Here is a 20,471-nt window from a genome sequence, read left to right as displayed (position 1 = left end):
CCGCTGGGGCATTGCAGAGGCCGAAGGGCATGACCAAGTACTCGTAGTGACCGTCTCTGGTGTTAAAGGCGGTCTTCCACTCATCCCCGGAACGAATGCGGATCAAGTTGTAGGCCCCACGAAGATCCAGTTTGGTGAAAATTCGAGCTCCTCTAAGTCGGTCAAAGAGCTCCGGGATCAATGGCAATGGGTACTTGTTCTTGACCGTGATATTGTTCAGGCCTCGGTAGTCTATGCAAGGACGGAGGGAGCCGTCCTTCTTTTTTACAAAGAAAAATCCCGCTCCCGCGGGCGAGGAGGACTTATGGATGAAACCTCTAGCAAGGTTCTCCTGGATATAGTCAGACATAGCTTGGGTCTCAGCAGGGGATAGCGGGTATATCCTACCCCTGGGTGGCGTAGAACCAGGAATGAGGTCAATCGGACAGTCATATGGCCGATGGGGGGGCAGAGTCTCGGCCTCCTTCTTGTCGAAAACATCTGCAAAGGACCAGTAAGCCGACGGCAGACCTGTAGGTGCCGGGGATGGACCGGCAGAGTTCATCAGACGGACGGGCAACAGGCACTTCTCCTGACAGAACGGTCCCCACCGGAGTATCTCGCCCGACCGCCAGTCCAGGGTTGGCTCATGAGTCCGTAGCCAAGGGAGGCCTAGAAGAAGTGCGTGAGACATGGTGGACAAGACGAGGAAGGAGATCTTCTCCAGGTGCAGGGCTCCGATCTGCAGCTCGATCTCTTCGGTGGCCTGGGTAACGGACTCCAGCACGGACGTACCATTGACCGAAACAATCGACCGAGGAATCTCCAGGGATCTGACAGGAATCCGGTATTTTTTAACCGCCTCGAGTGTGATAAAATTCCCCTCCGCGCCAGAATCCAGGAAAGCCTCCTCAGAATAACGCTTGGCACCGAGATTCAATAATACGGACACGAGCAGGGGAGGAGAGGAATCACGTACACCTAGAGAGGCCTCTCCTATCAACCCTAGGCGGAGAAGTTTCCCGGCTTCTTGGAGCAGGAACGGAGGAGGGGAGAGGAGCTCCTCTCTCTGGCTAATTCACGGGCACGTTCCTGAAACCGCAGGTCGATGCGTGTCGCCAGTGAGATCAGATCCTCTAAAGAGGTGGGAGTATCCCGACCTGCCAGTACGTCTTTGATCCGACTGGACAGGCCACGCCAAAAGATCCCTACGAGAGCCTCGTTGTTCCAACCGAGTTCGGAGGCCAAGGTACGAAAACGGATGGCATACTGTCCTACCGGTAGCGTACCCTGATGGAGGTTAAAGAGGGACTCGGTGATAGAGGCCAGCCGACCCGGCTCGTCGAACACCTTGCGGAAGGTGTCCAAAAAGGTGGAAAGCCGAGAGACGAGTGGGTCATTGCGCTCCCAGAGGGGGTTCACCCATGCTAATGCCTCCCCCTCTAAGTGTGAAACAATAAAGGCAATTTGGGCGCGCTCAGTGGGATAGTGCTGCGGCAAAAGCTCAAAATGTAACCGGCATTGGTTCAGAAATCCTCGACAAAACTTAGGGTCCCCGCTATATCGGGGTGGCTTGCCGAGGCGCGGTATCGGGTGCGGGGCCGAGGACTGGGCAGAAACGGATTGTATGGCCGACAAACGAGACTCCATGGATTTCAAAAAGACCATAATCCTGGTCTGACTCTCCCGTAGGAACACCAGTTCCTTTTGGATGGAGGTGGTGGCACCAGCGGGGTCCATGGCCTGATTATACTGTGACGACTCCTGGAGTGGACCCTCTGGGTCGTGACACCAACCTTCCCAGGGCGAGCTGACCTAGTGAAGACCACCCCCTATACAGGGAGTGTCAGGAGCAAGCCCCAGGGGGTGAGGCACCACGACTGCTGGCACCAGGCGGCCGGCTCACAGGAGACACGAGTGGGTGAGAGTGTCTGCAGGAACGTGTAAAGTGTGGACACGGGAACACGTGGTATACAGAGACTTCGTTCGTCCGGGTGTGAGTGAAGCAGGAAGCGTGCAAGGAGCACGTCAGAGCACTGAGTCAGGCAGCAGGTGTGCCAGGAGGTGTAACAGAGTAAGAGACTGAGTACAGGATCAGAGTGTGTGCCTGGAGGCACAACTGAGTATAAGACAGAGCACGGAATCAGAGTGTGTGCCAGGAGGCACGACTGAGTATAAGACAGAGTACAGGGTAAGAGCGTGTGCCAGGAGGCACAACAGAGTATGAGACAGAGTACAGTGTCAGAGCATGTGCCAGGAGGCACAACCGAGTACGAGACAGAACACAGGGTCAGAGCGTGTGCCAGGAGGCACAACCGAGTACGAGACAGAACACAGGGTCAGAGCGTGTGCCAGGAGGCACAACCAAGTACAAAGCAGAGTGCAGATTCAGAGCGTGTGCCAAGAGGCACAACAGAGTGCAAGGCAGAGGACCTGAGTACAGCGCACAGCCAGGCAGGGACACGGCAGACCAAGCCAGGAGCACAACAATAATCAGGCACCTCCCCTAGGGGGAGGTCGTCTGATATAGCACATGACTACTACTGGTTCCGGGTCAGGACCTAGCCAGAAAGCACATGACCACTACAGGTTCCGGGTCAGGTCCTCCATTACCATAGAGAGGACCGAGCCCTATACAGCACTGACAGGAGCGCGCAAGCGCAAACGTGACATGTAGGAGGAGGCCCGGGGACGAGATCTGCGCGTGCGCACCCTACGGGACCCCCGGAGTGACCGCAGCTCCGGAAGAGATGACGTCGGGACCGAGGTCCCGCCCCCAGGTGAGCACGGCGTGACAGGACCATATATACCAGAATAGGGATGAGAGGGCCATGCATACCAGGATTGGGAGATGAGGGGTACCATGCATACCAGGATAGGGGGGCGAGGGGTGCCATGTATACAAGGATTGGGGATGAGGGGGCCATACATCCTACGATAGGGATGAGGGGGGACCATGCATACCAGGATTGGGGGTGAGGGGACCATGCATACCAGGATAGGGATGAGGGAGTACCATGCATACCAGGATTGGGGGTGAGGGGACCATGCATACCAGGATTGGGGGGTGAGGTGACCATGCATACCAGGATTGGGGGGTGAGGTGACCATGCATACCAGGATTGGGGGATGAGGGGTACCATGCATACCAGGATTGGGGGGATGAGGGGACCATGCATACCAGGATTGGGGGTGAGGGGACCATGCATACCTGGATTGGGGGGGATGAGGGGACCATGCATACCTGGATTGGGGGGAGAGGGGGCCATGCATACCAGAATTGGGGGTGAAGGGACCATGCATACCAGGATTGAGGGGTGAGGGGGCCATGCATACCAGGATTGGGGGTGAGGGGACCATGCATACCAGGAAAGGGGGGTGAGGGGACCATGCATATCAGGAAAGATGGTGAGGGGACCATGCATACCAGGATTGAGGGGTGAGGGGGCCATGCATACCAGGATTGGGGGTGAGAGGACCACGCATACCAGGAAAGGGGGGTGAGGGGACCATGCATACCAGGATAGGAGGGGTGAGAGGACCATGCATACCAGGATTGGGGGTGAGAGGACCATGCATACCAGGAAAGGGGGGTGAGAGGACCATGCATACCAGGATTGAGGGGTGAGGGGGCCATGCATACCAGGATTGGGGGTGAGAGGACCATGCATACCAGGAAAGGGGGGTGAGAGGGCCATGCATACCAGGATTGGGGGGTGAGGGGACCACACATACCAGAATTGGGGGTGAGGGGGCCATGCATACCAGGATTGGGTGGTGAGGGGACCACGCATACCAGAATTGGGGGTGAGGGGCCCATACATTCCAGGATAGGGGGGGTGAGGTGACCATGCATACCAGGATAGGGGGGGTGAGGTGACCATGCATACCAGGATTGGGGGTGAGGGGACCATGCATACCAGGATTGGGGATGAGGGGACCATGCATACCAGGATTGGGGGTGAGGGGACCATGCATACCAGAATTGGTAGGTAAGGGGTGCCATGTATGGTGCAGATATCAGAGTTACTCTGTAAGAACCTGGAACATGTCTCCAAGGATTTACTTATAAGGGTATGTGCACATGTTGCGGATTGCTGTGTGGAATTTTCTGTGTGGAATCTGCATCTCTTGGCAGAATCCGCAGGTCTAAATCCGTGAGGTTTTTATGCGGATTTATTGTGGATTTTGTACAGATTTCGCCTGTGTTTTTACACCTGCGGATTCCTATAATGGAATGGGTGTAGAAACGCTGCGGAATCCACACAAAGTATTGACATGCTGCGGAAAATAAACTGCTGCGTTTTCGCTTGGATTTTTCAGCAGCATGTACACAGCGTTTTTTTCCCCATAGAATAACATTGTACTGTAAATCACTTGTGGATCCGCAGCAAATCCGCAACGTGTGCACATAGCCTTAGAATAATCAGTGCCGTCAGATGTCACCACACTGACTAATGTAGAACACATGGACAAATCTCAGGTATTAGAGGAGAACACAAATCAGCAATATGGACAGGAGGGAGGGCCTGATCCCAGGAGCTACAGTCTGAGGAAAGGGCTAAAAGCCTTCACTAGACCCCTGTACAGCTGTAGAATGAGGCCCAGGCTTTATAGTGAAGGGACTGGAGGGAGAAAAGAGGGGAAAGGAGCAAGAAGAGCCAGACTGCCCATCACTAGACCTCTGTACAGCTGTATAATGAGGCCCAGGCTTTATAGTGAAGAGACTGGAGGGAGAAAAGAGGGGAAAGGAGCAAGAAGAGCCGGACTGCCCATCACTAGACCCCTGTACAGCTGTATAATGAGGCCCAGGCTTTATAGTGAAGGGACTGGAGGGAGAAAAGAGGGGAAAGTAGCAAGAAGAGCCGGACTGCCCATCACTAGACCCCTGTACAGCTGTATAATGAGGCCCAGGCTTTATAGTGAAGGGACAGGAGGTAGAAAAGAGGGGAAATGAGCAAGAAGAGCCGGACTGCCCATCACTAGACCCCTGTACAGCTGTATAATGAGGCCCAGGCTTTATAGTGAAGGGACTGGAGGGAGAAAAGAGGGGAAAAGAGCAAGAAGAGCCGGACTGCCCATCACTAGACCCCTGTGCAGCTGTATAATGAGACCCAGGCTTTATAGTGAAGGGACTGGAGGGAGAAAAGAAGGGAAAGGAGCAAGAACAGCCAGACTGCCCATCACTAGACCCCTGTACAGCTGTATAATGAGGCCCAGGCTTTATAGTGAAAGGACTGGAGGGAGAAAAGAGGGGAAAGGAGCAAGAAGAGCCGGACTGCCCATCACTAGACCCCTGTACAGCTGTATAATGAGGCCCAGGCTTTATAGTGAAGAGACTGGAGGGAGAAAAGAGGGGAAAGGAGCAAGAAGAGCCGGACTGCCCATCACTAGACCCCTGTACAGCTGTATAATGAGGCCCAGGCTTTATAGTGAAGAGACTGGAGGGAGAAAAGAGGGGAAAGGAGCAAGAAGAGCTGGACAGCCCATCACTAGACCCCTGTACAGCTGTATAATGAGGCCCAGGCTTTATAATGAAGGGACTGGAGGGAGAAAAGAGGGAAAGGAGCAAGAAGAGCCGGACTGCCCATCACTAGACCCCTGTACAGCTGTATAATGAGGCCCAGGCTTTATAGTGAAGGGACTGGAGGGAGAAAAGAGGGGAAAGGAGCAAGAAGAACCAGACTGCCCATCACTAGACCCCTGTACAGCTGTATAATGAGGCCCAGGCTTTATAGTGAAGGAACTGGAGGGAGAAAAGAGGGGAAAGGAGCAAGAAGAGCCCGACTGCCCATCACTAGACCTCTGTACAGCTGTATAATGAGGCCCAGGCTTTATAGTGAAGGTACTGGAGGTAGAAAAGAGGGATTAGGAGCAAGAAGAGCCAGACTGCCCATCACTAGACCCCTGTACAGCTGTATAATGAGGCCCAGGCTTTATAGTGAAGGGACTGGAGGGAGAAAAGAGGGGAAAGGAGCAAGAAGAGCCAGACTGCCCATTACTAGACCCCTGTACAGCTGTATAATGAGGCCCAGGCTTTATAGTGAAGGGACTGGAGGGAGAAAAGAGGGGAAAGGAGCAAGAAGAGCCGGACTGCCCATCACTAGACCCCTGTACAGCTGTATAATGAGGCCCAGGCTTTATAGTGAAGAGACTGGAGGGAGAAAAGAGGGGAAAGGAGCAAGAAGAGCCAGACTGCCCATCACTAGACTCCTGTACAGCTGTATAATGAGGCCCAGGCTTTATAGTGAAGGGACTGGAGGGAGAAAAGAGGGGAAAGGAGAAAGAAGAGCCGGACTGCCCATCACTAGACCCCTGTACAGCTGTATAATGAGGCCCAGGCTTTATAGTGAAGAGACTGGAGGGAGAAAAGAGGGGAAAGGAGCAAGAAGAGCCAGACTGCCCATCACTAGACTCCTGTACAGCTGTATAATGAGTCCCAGGCTATATAGTGAAGGGACTGGAGGGAGAAAAGAGGGGAAAGGAGCAAGAAGAGCCGGACTGCCCATCACTAGACCCCTGTACAGCTGTATAATGAGGCCCAGGCTTTATAGTGAAGGGACTGGAGGAAGAAAAGAGGGTAAAGGAGCAAGAAGAGCCAGACTGCCCATCACTAGACCCCTGTACAGCTGTAAAATGAGGCCCAGGCTTTATAGTGAAGAGACTGGAGGGAGAAAAGAGGGGAAAGGAGCAAGAAGAGCCGGACTGCCCATCACTAGACCCCTGTACAGCTGTATAATGAGGCCCAGGCTTTATAGTGAAGAGACTGGAGGGAGAAAAGAGGGGAAAGGAGCAAGAAGAGCCGGACTGCCCATCACTAGACCCCTGTACAGCTGTATAATGAGGCCCAGGCTTTATAGTGAAGAGACTGGAGGGAGAAAAGAGGGGAAAGGAGCAAGAAGAGCCAGACTGCCCATCACTAGACCTCTGTACAGCTGTATAATGAGGCCCAGGCTTTATAGTGAAGAGACTGGAGGGAGAAAAGAGGGGAAAGGAGCAAGAAGAGCCGGACTGCCCATCACTAGACCCCTGTACAGCTGTATAATGAGGCCCAGGCTTTATAGTGAAGGGACTGGAGGGAGAAAAGAGGGGAAAGGAGCAAGAAGAGCCGGACTGCCCATCACTAGACCCCTGTACAGCTGTATAATGAGGCCCAGGCTTTATAGTGAAGGGACAGGAGGGAGAAAAGAGGGGAAATGAGCAAGAAGAGCCGGACTGCCCATCACTAGACCCCTGTACAGCTGTATAATGAGGCCCAGGCTTTATAGTGAAGAGACTGGAGGGAGAAAAGAGGGGAAAGGAGCAAGAAGAGCCGGACTGCCCATCACTAGACCCCTGTACAGCTGTATAATGAGGCCCAGGCTTTACAGTGAAGAGACTGGAGGGAGAAAAGAGGGGAAAGGAGCAAGAAGACCTGGACAGCCCATCACTAGACCCCTGTACAGCTGTATAATGAGGCCCAGGCTTTATAATGAAGGGACTGGAGGGAGAAAAGAGGGAAAGGAGCAAGAAGAGCCGGACTGCCCATCACTAGACCCCTGTACAGCTGTATAATGAGGCCCAGGCTTTATAGTGAAGGGACTGGAGGGAGAAAAGAGGGGAAAGGAGCAAGAAGAGCCGGACTGCCCATCACTAGAACCCTGTACAGCTGTATAATGAGGCCCAGGCATTATAGTGAAGAGACTGGAGGGAGAAAAGAGGGGAAAGGAGCAAGAAGAGCCGGACTGCCCATCACTAGACCTCTGTACAGCTGTATAATGAGGCCCAGGCTTTATAGTGAAGGTACTGGAGGTAGAAAAGAGGGGAAAGGAGCAAGAAGAGCCGGACTGCCCATCACTAGACCTCTGTACAGCTGTATAATGAGGCCCAGGCTTTATAGTGAAGGTACTGGAGGTAGAAAAGAGGGGAAAGGAGCAAGAAGAGCCGGACTGCCCATCACTAGACCTCTGTACAGCTGTATAATGAGGCCCAGGCTTTATAGTGAAGGTACTGGAGGTAGAAAAGAGGGGAAAGGAGCAAGAAGAGCCAGACTGCCCATCACTAGAGCCCTGTACAGCTGTATAATGAGGCCCAGGCTTTATAGTGAAGGGACTGGAGGGAGAAAAGAGGGGAAAGGAGCAAGAAGAGCCAGACTGCCCATCACTAGACCTCTGTACAGCTGTATAATGAGGCCCAGGCTTTATAGTGAAGAGACTGGAGGGAGAAAAGAGGGGAAAGGAGCAAGAAGAGCCGGACTGCCCATGACTAGACTCCTGTACAGCTGTATAATGAGGCCCAGGCTTTATAGTGAAGGGACTGGAGGGAGAAAAGAGGGGAAAGTAGCACTTTTTTCAAGAAAAGCCGCTTTTTGAGCCAAAAAGAGCCGGATTGCCCATCACTAGAGTCCTGCATACACTGAGGCCCCTGATCATGTGACCCCTGACTCCTCCCCGGCTGTGACCTCATCACAGGTCCTGTGCGCACACAGAACTGCCCTACATGTGTGCGGCTCTGGGGGGTGAAGGTAGGTGTGGATTCTCCACATCTTTTTAGTCTCTTTAGCTTCATAGTATCAGCTCTAATCCAATGGTGAGAGAGCGATTTACCCTGAAGAGTCACAGATTGTGGGGTTGGTATAAAATGTTATATTTAGGGGTTTCTGTGTTGTCTCCTTATAAGAATCACAATGGTTTTGTTCCTTTTCCGCTGATAGATACAAACGACCCAACTATGAAACACGAGAACCAAGGAAACCTGTATTACTCTCATAGTACGGGGCCTCTTACTTGGCCCCATATACAGTATAATGTTCCCCCAGTATCGCCATCCTCCACACACAATATGTTTCCACCCAAACCAGGAGATAATCAGTTCTCCCTCTTCCCCATACTTAATGCCACAGAGCCCCTTTCTTGGTTCCCGCACACAGAATTATGTTCCACAGTATCTCCATCCCCAATTTTATTTCTTATTTTTTGTGTTTTTCATGTAATATACGGAAGCCTACGGGAAAATGTTAAAATATACCACTGTACGTGGAGACATTGGCCTCATATATCTCCTGTCTTGTTGTTCTTACAAAGAAGCTTTTATATAATCCTGGGGCCTAAGGTTTCTCCTTGTGGAGAGTGACATACCAGCTCTGGCTTGTCAAGGTGAGGAGGCTTATTCGCCGTGCAATGCTCCTCTGGGAAATGTAATATGCAAATTGCCTCATCAGAGAGAAAGAGGTGGCGCTATAGAGTTCAAGTCCTCTTTCTCTCTGTAGAGGCAATTTGCATATTAAATTTCCCAGAGGAGCATTGCGCGGCGAATAAGCCTCCTCACCTTGACAAGCCAGAGGTGGTATGTCACTCTCCACAAGGAGAAACCTTAGACCCCAGTCCAGAGCCTCTCCCCTAGCCAAATCAGTTCTCATACTTTGCACTGACGAGGGCCAATAGCCCGAAACACCGTGTCTGCAAATTGGGGTTCTGTTTTGGCTTTTATCTTAAGTCCTATTACAAGATTCGTTAAAGGGTCGATTGTGACGTGTAGGATCGCTACTACCAACAGGTGGCGCTATAAAGTTCAAGTCCTCTTTCTCTCTGAAGAGGCAATTTGCATTTATGAAAGCCTCATACTTCTGTGTGTGAATCAGACCTGAGATCTAACGTGATAGAAGATTACAGTGCGGGGAAGACGGGAAACCTTCATATAGATGGCCGGTGGGGATGGAGTCAGTGACGGACTCTGGCCAAATATGTTTCTAGAGCCATAGTAGAAGATGAAGATGTCGTCCTCATCATGAAGTAGTTATTTCTCCTGTCACGTGTAATGAATATCTCCTGCAGTATTGCTAATGCCGATTCCAGTGTCGGTAAATGAGACGAGAATTAGCGTTATGGAAGATGAGTCTATGAGGAACGTATTCAGCTGCCGACTCCGAGGAAGAAACTGCTTGTCTGTGGCCTAAATATATAGGTTTTTGTTATGATGAGTCACCGAAGGAGGAAAAAACAAAATACCAGCTAAGTCCAGAAAAACCAGAGAGGTTGGCAGCTATCGGATTGCAGACCCCTGAACCTATCCACAACAACTAGCAGTAGCCGTGGGGGGTTCCTACGGTGCCCTAGACCCCTCGATCACAGCCGGAGAGCTACATAGCCTAAAGACAGAAAGGGGGAAAAACTAAACTGCCCCAGAGCAGACCCCAAAGCAATAGGCAGCCCCCAAGATATAATGACGGTGAAGCAAGATGAAAACACTAACACAGATAGAAAGATAGGTTGAGCAAATGATGTGGCCCAAGCTAACTGCATAGGACAGGACAGGAAAGCTGCTGTCTGCCATCCGCAAAAACCCTATAAAAATGAGCCAACCGACTGATAGGAAAAACAGGCCCTGAAGTCGCTAGGCTTCAAAAGACTATATCAGCACTCAGGTATATTCTGAAGACAGAGCAAAAGATCAACAGATCAGAGACAAAAATGGAATTCAGCTCACCCCCGGCCGGGGATGGCAGAACTCCCAAAAAACAAGGCAAAACAAAAAACAAAACTGAAGAGTACAAAGCAGAGCAGAAAAACTTAGCTTTGAGACGCAGGAATCAGACTGGTCTCCAAGAATCCAGCAGGAAAATCACCAGCCAGGAAGAAGGGCGTCGGCAGCCTTATATCCAGTCCTCAATTCCAGCCACCCAGTTATCATCTAGCTGCCCAGGTGTTTGGTAATCAGTCTCACTACCTTCCTTCACCAGAGGAGGGAGTTCATCAGACCTCAATGGTGAAGGGAAAAATGAACTCGCAACAGTACCTCCCCCTTGAGGAGGGGTCACCGAACCCTCATCCATGCCACCAGGGCGATCCGGGTGAGCCCGATGAAAGGCACACACCAATCTTTCGGCAAGAATATCAGTGGCAGAGACCCATGAATTATCCTCCTGACCATAACCCTTCCACTTAACCAAATACTGGAGTCTCCGTCTAGCCAGATGGGAATCCAGTATCTTCTCTACCTCATATTCCATGTTACCTTCAACCAATATAGGGTCAGGAGGTGCCACCACAGGAACTACTGGTTCAACAAACCTCTTCAACAAGGACTTATGAAACACATTATGAATTTTAAATGTGACAGGAAGAGCCAACCGAAAAGAGACCGGATTAATAATCTCCAAAATCTTGTAAGGTCCAATAAATCTAGGCTTAAACTTAGGAGAAGCCACCTTCATAGCGATATTTTTTGATGACAACCAAACCATATCACCCACCTTAAACTGGGGACCAACGGTTCTACGCCGGTTGGAAAACCACTGGGCCTTTTCCTGGGAGTGTCAACTTATCCACTACTTGGTCCCAGATCTGGTGCATTCTCTCCACCACAGTTTCAACACCTGGGCAGGCAGAAGGCTCCACCTGCCCTGAAGAAAATCGAGGGTGAAACCCAAAGTTACAAAAAAAAGGTGACATCAAAGTGGCAGAACTAGCTCTATTATTTAAAGCAAATTCGGCCAAGGGCATAAATGAAACCCAATCATCCTGATCGGCAGAAATAAAACATCTCAAATACGACTCCAAAGTCTGGTTTGTTCTCTCCGTCTGCCCATTGGTCTGAGGGTGAAACGCAGAGGAGAAGGACAACTGAATTCCCAGCTTGGAACAGAAAGTCCTCCAAAATCTAGACACAAACTGAACGCCTCTGTCAGATACAATGTTCTCAGGAATCCCGTGCAAGCGAACCACCTGTTGCAAAAGCAAGGGCACTCAGAGGAAGATGGCAACTTAGGGAGTGGTACAAGATCGACCATCTTAGAGAATCTATCACAAATCACCCAAATAACAGTCATTCTCTGAGAGACAGGCATATCAGAGATAAAATACATTGAAATATGGGTCCATGGCCTCCTGGGCACCGGCAAAGGCATCAACAAGCCACTAGAGCGAGAACAAGGTTTAGACCGGGAGCAAGTCCCACAGGACTGCACAAAATTCCTGACATCACGAGACAAGGCGGGCCACCAAAAAGACCTACTCACCAGATCTCTAGTACCAAAAATACCTGGATGACCAGCCAATGCAGAGCAATGAACTTCAGACATCACTCTCTTCCTCCACTGGTCAGGAACATACAACTTTCCACTGGGACAACGCTCAGGTTTGTCCTCCTGAAACTCTTCCAGAGCACGTCTCAAATCGGGCGAGATGGCAGAAAGAACTACCCCCTCGCCTAAGATGGTAGCAGGCTTAGTCACAACAGGAGAATCGGCAAGGAAACTCCTAGAGAGGGCGTCTGCTTTGACATTCTTAGTGCCCGGAAGAAAAGAGACCACAAAATCAAAACGTGTGAAAAACAAGGCCCACCTAGCCTGTCTAGGATTCAAGCGCTTGGCCGACTCCAGGTAAATCAAATTCTTGTGGTCAGTAAGGACCACGACTTGGTGTTTGGCTCCCTCCAACCAATGTCTCCACTCCTCAAATGCCCATTTCATGGCCAACAGTTTCCGATTCCCCACATCATAGTTACGTTCGGATGGGGAGAACTTTCGGGAAAAGAAAGCACAAGGATTCATTTTAGATGTCACAGGATCTTTTTGGGACAACACCGCTCCTGCACCAATCTCAGAAGCGTCCACCTCCACCTGAAACGGGAGTGAGCCATCAGGTTGCCGCAAAACCGGAGCAGAAGTGAATCTTCGCTTCAGCTCCTGAAAGGAAGAAACAGCCTCCGGAGACCAATTCAGCACATCAGCACCCTTCCTAGTCAAATCCGTCAATGGCTTGGCAATACCAGAAAAATTAGCTATAAATTTCCGATAAAAATTAGCAAAACCCAAAAACTTCTGGAGGGCATTCAAAGAGGTGGGCTGAACCCAATCATAAATGGCCTGTACCTTGGCCGGGTCCATTTCAATAGTTGACGGAGACAAAATAAATCCCAAAAATGAAATCCTCTGTACCCCAAAAAGGCATTTCGATCCCTTGACATACAGGGAATTCTCCCTCAAAATCCGGAACACAGTCCGAACATGTTCCACATGAGAGTCCCAATTCTTGGAGAAGATCAAAACATCATCCAGATAGATAATCAAAAATTTATCCACAAAGTCTCGGAATATATCGTTCATGAAGCACTGGAAGACAGAAGGGGCATTAGTGAGCCCAAAAGGCATCACCAGGTACTCAAAATGTCCCTCTGGAGTATTAAACGCTGTCTTCCATTCATCTCCATGCTTAATGCGGATAAGATTATACGCCCCCCTGAGGTCAAGCTTGGTAAACCAGCAAGCACCTTTAACTCTGGAGAATAGATCAGAAATCAGGGGTAACGGATACTGATACTGGTGAAGGGAAAAATGAACTCACAACAGGTTTTATTAGTAGATGTAAAGAAGAAACTAAATACTGTAAAATAATAAATCTCATATGTTTCCCTTATTATCTCCAGTAATTGTATTATTACACAGGATTTTATGATGTTACATCGGCTCATCTTCTCATTCAGGTATCTACAATATCGGATCCTCTCAGTGAAGATCTTCTACATAAGAGAATTTTCCTGATTTACCCATCAAGGATGGATATGGACAGAGACAAGATGGTGGAGAGGATATTACACCTCACCCTAGAGATCCTCTTCCGGCTTACTGGAGAGGTGAGAGATTCTGATGACGTCACATTACATCATTCTTATCTATGGGAATAACAGATGGACAGAACTGGAGAGGTGAGGACTCAGGAAATGTCTGTAGTGAGGTTTATTAATGTGTCTCTCCATAACCAGGATTACACAGTAGTGAAGAAGACCTCTAGTGAGCGCTGTCAGGACCCTGTGTCTGAGGGATGGGGAAGATCCCTGAGCCCAATCACGGGGCCTCCACCTCACCCCCTGATACATGAGGACATCGATGACCAGAAGATCCTAGAACTCACCTACAAGATGTTTGAGCTGCTGACTGGAGAGGTGACACTGCTGGGAATGCTGGGATATTATACAGTAACGCTATGAAGGGATCGGGGGATGACGGTATCATTGTATGTGTCAGGTTCCTATAAGGTGTCAGGATGTCGCTGTCTATTTCTCCATGGAGGAGTGGGAGTATTTAGAAGGACACAAAGATCTGTACAAGGACGTCATGATGGAGGTTCCCCAGCCCCTCACATCACCAGGTAATAGACAGGACTAAATACACACGGCCTATAATTATCTGTATGTAAAGAATGAATTCAGTCCCTGTATGTGTTTCCTCCAGATCTATCCAGTAAGATGACAACACCAGAGAGATGTCCCCATCCTCTTCTTCCACAGGACTGTAAACAAGAAGATCCCAATGTTCCTCAGGATCATCAGGTAGATGGAGAGAAGGTGTCATGAGATCTCCCCTATGATGTGTAGACGGCTGTGAAGGTCTTGTGCTCAGTCTTGTTTTATCCATCAGTATTATATGTTTTATACTTGTGTAATGAGAACGGTGGAGATGGCAGGATTAGAGCTGATCATAGATGTGACTTCTCCATCTGTCTGTGACTTTTACAATGTTTGCTTCAGGGTGAAGATCTGACCCATATTAATGCTACAGAGACATATGTGAGGGGTGATGAGCGATGTAAAGAGAAGATTACTATTTATAACCGGTCGGGTGAGTACTTGTATAGTACAAGTTATTTTTATATGGTTTCAATCAGTTTAATATAATATACACTGAGATGAGGTAAGCAAAAGGTCACTGAAACTTACTTAAGATAAAGGAATGTAAATTACTGGTCATTTGTTTATCCATCAACAAAGGACCATTGATATTCAAGGCAACTACCCTAATTAGATTGGGTGTGTTAACTTTCCCAAGGATGTTATCTTGTGCTCCGAAGCCCCTCCTCCAGCTTGCTGTCTATGTGGCACACATGAGGCCTCCTCCTCTAGCTTCCTGTATTATGTACTGGTTAAAACAGGTATTGAGGGGATGTGTTTATAGCCAATGGACAATAGACTTGTGACATCATTCCCCATATGGTGGGGCTGGACACACCTTTTAGCTGAACATTTTAAAAGAACCAGGAGACGTGCTCACTCTCTTTTGGCTCATAGAGGATGACTGGTCGACGTCTATCTGAATAATGTAACGTATGAATAATGCTTGTTTCTGATTAATGCATTTGTATTTATAGTTTTATACTGTTTATTATTTGATCTTATCATTTATTAAGTAAATCAATTTAGTAATTCAATTCTTGTGTGAGCATTTTCTTATTCATCACAATCCATTGGAACTCTTACAATACAGTACTGACCACTAAATATAGACAAGTCACAGATTCTTCTCAGTCACCGGCTATGGCGGCTTTATCGGTGGTGTAGTCCGGCCGTATCACAATTGTGTGATCACCATTTTGCCGCTAGACCACGTTTTCCACCATGCAAAACATTTCAAATGACGTTGGTCATTGAAAACCCTTTTCTATAGAAGTTATCCTTTGACGATCCTGTATTAGATGACGCTGACTGTTACTTGCCGAGATCTATAAACTACAAAGCCAAATGACAGCATACATAGAATGTTCTGACAAGTTAGAAAATCACTTGAAGAAAAATATTAAGGCTACTTTCACACTTGCGTTTTTTTGCAGCGCGTTTTTTGCTTTGCTTGCGTTTTTTTTGCGCACCCATGTTAAATATAGGGGGGGAAAACGCATGCACACGTATGCGCAAAAACGCTGCGCAAAAAAACGCAAATGTGAAACCAGCCTAAGATAGGTCTGTAAGAGAAAGCGGAGGGTAATGATGCTGTTGACTTCCTAGATCCCTGATATCTTATTGGATGAATCTACCTTCTCTCCCTTCTGTGCTGCTGAATGTCTCATATGGTCCCTACAAGACCAGGTCCAGTCTTTCTGGCCAAACTTTGCTTTTATGATCACTAACATTAAATGTGCAGTGAGGCCAAGTGTGAATTTCTGTATAATAACAACAGAGTTTCCTTTATCCTGACTTATTAATTTAAAAATGACTAACTTCAAACAGTGTCGCGAGAAACTACATAAAAATAGTACACCTGTGCCATGATCTATCTCTAAGCTGTGCATGGCTGATGGCTGTAATATACATTTATTCCCGCCTGCAGGAGATGTGTTGGCATGGCTCCAGCCCTGGTTTCATGGATTCACTCCACGTCATAAATTACATTCTGTTTTCAATCCTAAGGAATTCAGATTACTGCAGAATCTCTCCTGAAATGGGGGGTGCTAATACTTTCTCTGCTCTTGTGGTCAGGACTCATAGTAGCTCCAATGGTCCACCATAAATGAGTGCAGTTTATAGATAAATGGCGTGCACTCTGTTACGTGTAGGGCAGGTGCAGGCTGAACCTGGAGCTAGTCCAGTTAGAGTCATATAAGTGAAGAAACAGCCGCACTCAAAATATGATTTTTCAAATGCATAACATAGATGAATTTATTGAAGTCACCACAGCAGTAATAAAGTGTCAAGGTAACGTTTCGACCCTGTTATGGGTCTTTATCAAGCCTCACTTAAGTAGAAAAATGGATTAAACGTGTGAAGAAAAAGCAAGTCGGCACTGCCAATACTACTGCCGATGTGAGACTCTCATGTCCATACTGCTCATGGAGGCTGAACCCCGAGATCTCGGGTGCTAGTGCAGAAAACACAATGTATGTATTCAATGAGAGGAAAGAATAGCATAGCACTCACCGTCGAAGTGCTAGTAAGCACGAAACGGCCGTCATCAGACATTGCTCACTCCTCCCTCCAGCCTATCGGCCATGAAGTTTTAATGTGGATTGCTAAATAAAGCAGACTTTTTCACCTGGATCAGTGAGTGCTATGCTATTCTTTCCTCTCATTAGAAAAATGGATTATAGAGGAGAGGCCACAGCGGAATAGTACAAAGATCCCAGATAGAGCTATGAGAAATACAAGCGAGTCCGGCAGGGCACAGAGAAGGACAAAGGTCCTGATAGGGGCTGAAGGTCCAGAGCAAAAGTGCTGTCTGTGGTGATGTGTTTCAGTGCTGTGATCTCATCTCCCGAGATCTTGGTGCCGAGATCTCCATCTGCCCATGCGACGCCTCCCGGCAGCCATTTTCCTGGAGTCCACCACACAGGAAACGATGGAAGAGCTGCTGGGGGCTCTGGCCTTTCACAAAATGTCGGCAGAGCCCACCGCAGCATCGGCGACAGAGCGTAGCGGCAGCACCCGACATCCGCATCGGCGTGCCGCACATTGGAACGCCCCCTCATCCTAGCCTGCGTCCTGCAGCAACGCACCACTCTTGCCTCCTTCAGCAGCGACCCTGGGTCCCCACTTCACCGCAGCCACCACCCCCGGTAAGCAATACGACGCATGGATTATGAAAAGCATCACCATTTTATTAAAAATAGTTTTTTCCCTATTTTTCTCCTCATAATTTGGGGTGCATCTTATAATCCGGAGCGTCTTATAATCCAAAAAATACGGTACTTCAGTTGGACACCACACAATCCCATACTGCTAGACTGGATGGTACTACAGGTCCCAGGCAACCTAATCTTATTGGAAGGACAGAGCCTGTGCCATCCAGAGTTTCTGGTTGCAATGTCTCCTGCATCACCAGCGCCCCCTGCAGAATGAATAAGGCGGCGCCTGGTGGCAGACACAGATGTTGCAGGACCAGATCCCAGAAAAATTGTGACACACCATTTACAGAAGTCCTAATATGACAAAATAGAAACCAGAGCAGTAGAAAACCCAATAAAGTGGCTCAATTATGGAAATTATAACCCTCAGGGAATTAATCTATAGGAGTAGTGACTATTTTGACTTCACAGCCACTGTCTGGAAATTAGCACTGAGTGGATGTTGGAGAGAGAAAATCGCACATTTGCCATCTCACTACCCATCACATAGTGCCCAGATTGTGCTCCAGGAGACACACACCGTAAATGAAGTGGATTCTTCTCGCTATAGTAATGCCAAATACATGGATAATGAATGTGGTTTGGATGCACTACAAGGCTCAGAAGTGAGAGAAAGATGTGACTTTGGGAGAGCGGATATTGCTGGATTGGTTTATGGAAGCCATGTTGCCTTACAAGAGCCTTTGAGCCACTAATAATGTGGAAACCTCTGTTTGTCCTCTGGCAGATGATGTAACTGAGTGGGGCTTGTTTTTTTTGTGAGATGAGTACAACTTTTTATTGTTATTATTTTCACCTACATTTGGGAGGCAGAATGAACAAATAGTCGAACACCACGCTCTACTGATTCATGCTATGAGGTTTTCTATCAGACTGAAATGTCATTGTCTTGTGATTAATTTAACTTTTTTATCACAACTTGCATATTTAAAGAGATTAAGTAGAAATTTTAATAAATATACATTTCAAGGATTTTATTCAAAAATAAAATTGGTTTTATTCTTGGCAGATGACTGCACCAGGGGATCAGGGGGACAGCTGACATCTTCAGTTTATAAATCAGATGATCTTGAGATTACACAGGATACAATTGAAGTGAATGCCATTACTCCAGATATTCCATCATCCCTTCACAGCAAAGATCGACCATCTGATCCTTTGAAAAAGGTCCTGTCTTCTGATTCATTACTGACCCCTGAGGAAAATCAAAGTCATAAAATAAGCATTAAAAAACAAACTGATAAAGCAAAGAAACCATTTTCACGTTCTGAAAAAAATGAGGAGAATAGGTTTTCTTGTTCCAAGTGTGGGAAATGTTTTAACCAGAAATCACATCTAGTTACACACCAGATAACTCATACAGGGGAGAAGCCATTTTCCTGTTCAGAATGTGGGAAATGTTTTAACCAGAAATCGAATCTTAGCAAACATCAGAGAACTCACACAGGGAAGAAGCCTTTTTCATGTTCAGAATGTGGGAAATGTTTTAACCGTAAATCAAATCTTATCACACATCAGAGAACTCATACAGGGGAGAAACCTTTTTCATGTTCAGAATGTGGGAAATGTTTTAACCATAAATCAAGTCTTATCACACATCAGAGAACTCACACAGGGAAGAAGCCTTTTTCATGTTCAGAATGTTGGAAATATTTTAACCATAAATCAAATCTTATCAAACATCAGAGAACTCACACAGGGGAGAAGCCTTTTTCCTGTTCAGAATGTGGGAAATGTTTTACAGATAAATCAAGTCTTATCAAACATCAGAGACTTCACACAGGGGAGAAGCCTTTTTCATGTTCAGAATGTGGGAAATGTTTTTCAGATAAATCAAATCTTATCACACATCAGAGAACTCACACAGGGGAGAAGCTTTTGTCATGTTCCTAATGCGGGAAAAGTTTTACTTGGAAATTTAACTCTTAATAAACTTCAGAGTAGTCACACAGGGGAGAAGCCTTTTTCATCTTCAAAATGTTGTTTAAACCGAAAAGTGTATCTTATCATTTCTCATGTTTGGTCTCTTTAAAATATAAACACTCATACTCTCCTTCCATGCCTGTGCTGATTAATTGATGTCGCAATTCACATTCCCGCATTTCTTATCAAAGCGCACATCTTCCCACTCTGGTGCCATTACTGCCTCAGCTTGGAAAAAGAAGCACTCTTAACTCACAGGCTTGAGCTGTCTTGCATTATGAAAGTCTTGCAATTTCTCCTTTCTTAATGTCGGTCTCACAAGAAAACAGCTCCACAAATCTTCTTGTGTTCTCACCGATGCCCACATACTGAGCAATGTTTGCTTCACAGGGGAATTTACCTCCCCCCCTCCCAAACCACAGGGGATTCTGATATGTGGAACACCATAATTGATTTGTATACCGTATTGCATCTATGCCTACTAAACAAGACATGGAGCAATATATACAAAGGCTGGAGACCACATACAAAACTGAAAATATGTTCCCTCACTTATAGCCTGTCACAGCTTACTGTCAAGGTACAGAGATTACAGGATGATGTTGTACAAGTTTTGGACCATCAAAATGCTCATAAACTAACACTGGATCTTCACAGCCAGCAAATAAACAGTCTGTATAATATGGTTGATGACCAAGAAAATCACAATAGTATCTGGATAAGAGGTATACCTGAAGGCATCAATTCACAAGTGATTATGCAGACACTGCTCACTTTATTCAATAATATCCTTGGTGATCCTATTGATAAGGAGCTGGAGATCGATAGGACGCACCATACACTAGACCAGGGGTCCTCAAACTACGGCCCGCGGGCCGCATGCGGCCCTCCAAAGACTTTTATCCGGCACCTGGCCAGGCCGACTTTGAGCTCATGAACTGCACTGCAGTTCAGTGCCGGCGGGCCGTGTAATTGCGGGCGGGACGAGGCGCCGAGGAAAGGCGCAGCACCGTGCACAGAGACAACGTGATTGTCATCACGCCGCCTGCGCGGTCTGATGATGTCACACCGCCTGAGCCTGTGCCGAAAGAAGACGGAGATGAGCGGGCGCCTCTTCAGAGCAGCGCGGGGACATAGGTGAGTACTCTTTTTTTTTTTTAATGCCGTGTCCTATTGGGGACATTTTCCTGCCTATTGGGGACA

The 20,471-nt window shown here is 47.8% G+C and overlaps 1 protein-coding gene and 1 long non-coding RNA gene across 2 annotated transcripts in view; one reads left to right on the top strand and one right to left on the bottom strand.

Moving 5' to 3' along the window:
• The first annotated feature begins 2,562 nt into the window (after nucleotides 1-2,562).
• Nucleotides 2,563-20,471, top strand: part of LOC141047281 (uncharacterized) — a 224,675-nt gene continuing 206,766 nt past the window's right edge. Inside the window, exons 1-4 of the mRNA XM_073542309.1 lie at nucleotides 2,563-2,759; nucleotides 13,441-13,590; nucleotides 13,720-13,899; nucleotides 13,982-14,105. Coding sequence (XP_073398410.1) covers nucleotides 2,730-2,759; nucleotides 13,441-13,590; nucleotides 13,720-13,899; nucleotides 13,982-14,105 — 484 coding nt within the window. The 5' untranslated portion in view covers nucleotides 2,563-2,729. The remainder of the gene's footprint in view (nucleotides 2,760-13,440; nucleotides 13,591-13,719; nucleotides 13,900-13,981; nucleotides 14,106-20,471) is intronic.
• LOC141047349 (uncharacterized) overlaps nucleotides 18,371-20,471 on the bottom strand; it is a 28,757-nt gene continuing 26,656 nt past the window's right edge. The window contains exon 3 of the long non-coding RNA XR_012219774.1: nucleotides 18,371-18,540. This is a non-coding gene — a long non-coding RNA (uncharacterized lncRNA). The remainder of the gene's footprint in view (nucleotides 18,541-20,471) is intronic.

Source organism: Dendrobates tinctorius, unplaced genomic scaffold (assembly GCF_039654945.1).
Source record: "Dendrobates tinctorius isolate UK_male_01 unplaced genomic scaffold, ASM3965494v1 ptg000126l, whole genome shotgun sequence".
Classification (NCBI taxonomy): Eukaryota; Metazoa; Chordata; class Amphibia; order Anura; family Dendrobatidae; genus Dendrobates; species Dendrobates tinctorius.
This window is presented reverse-complemented; position numbering and strand designations above follow the sequence as displayed.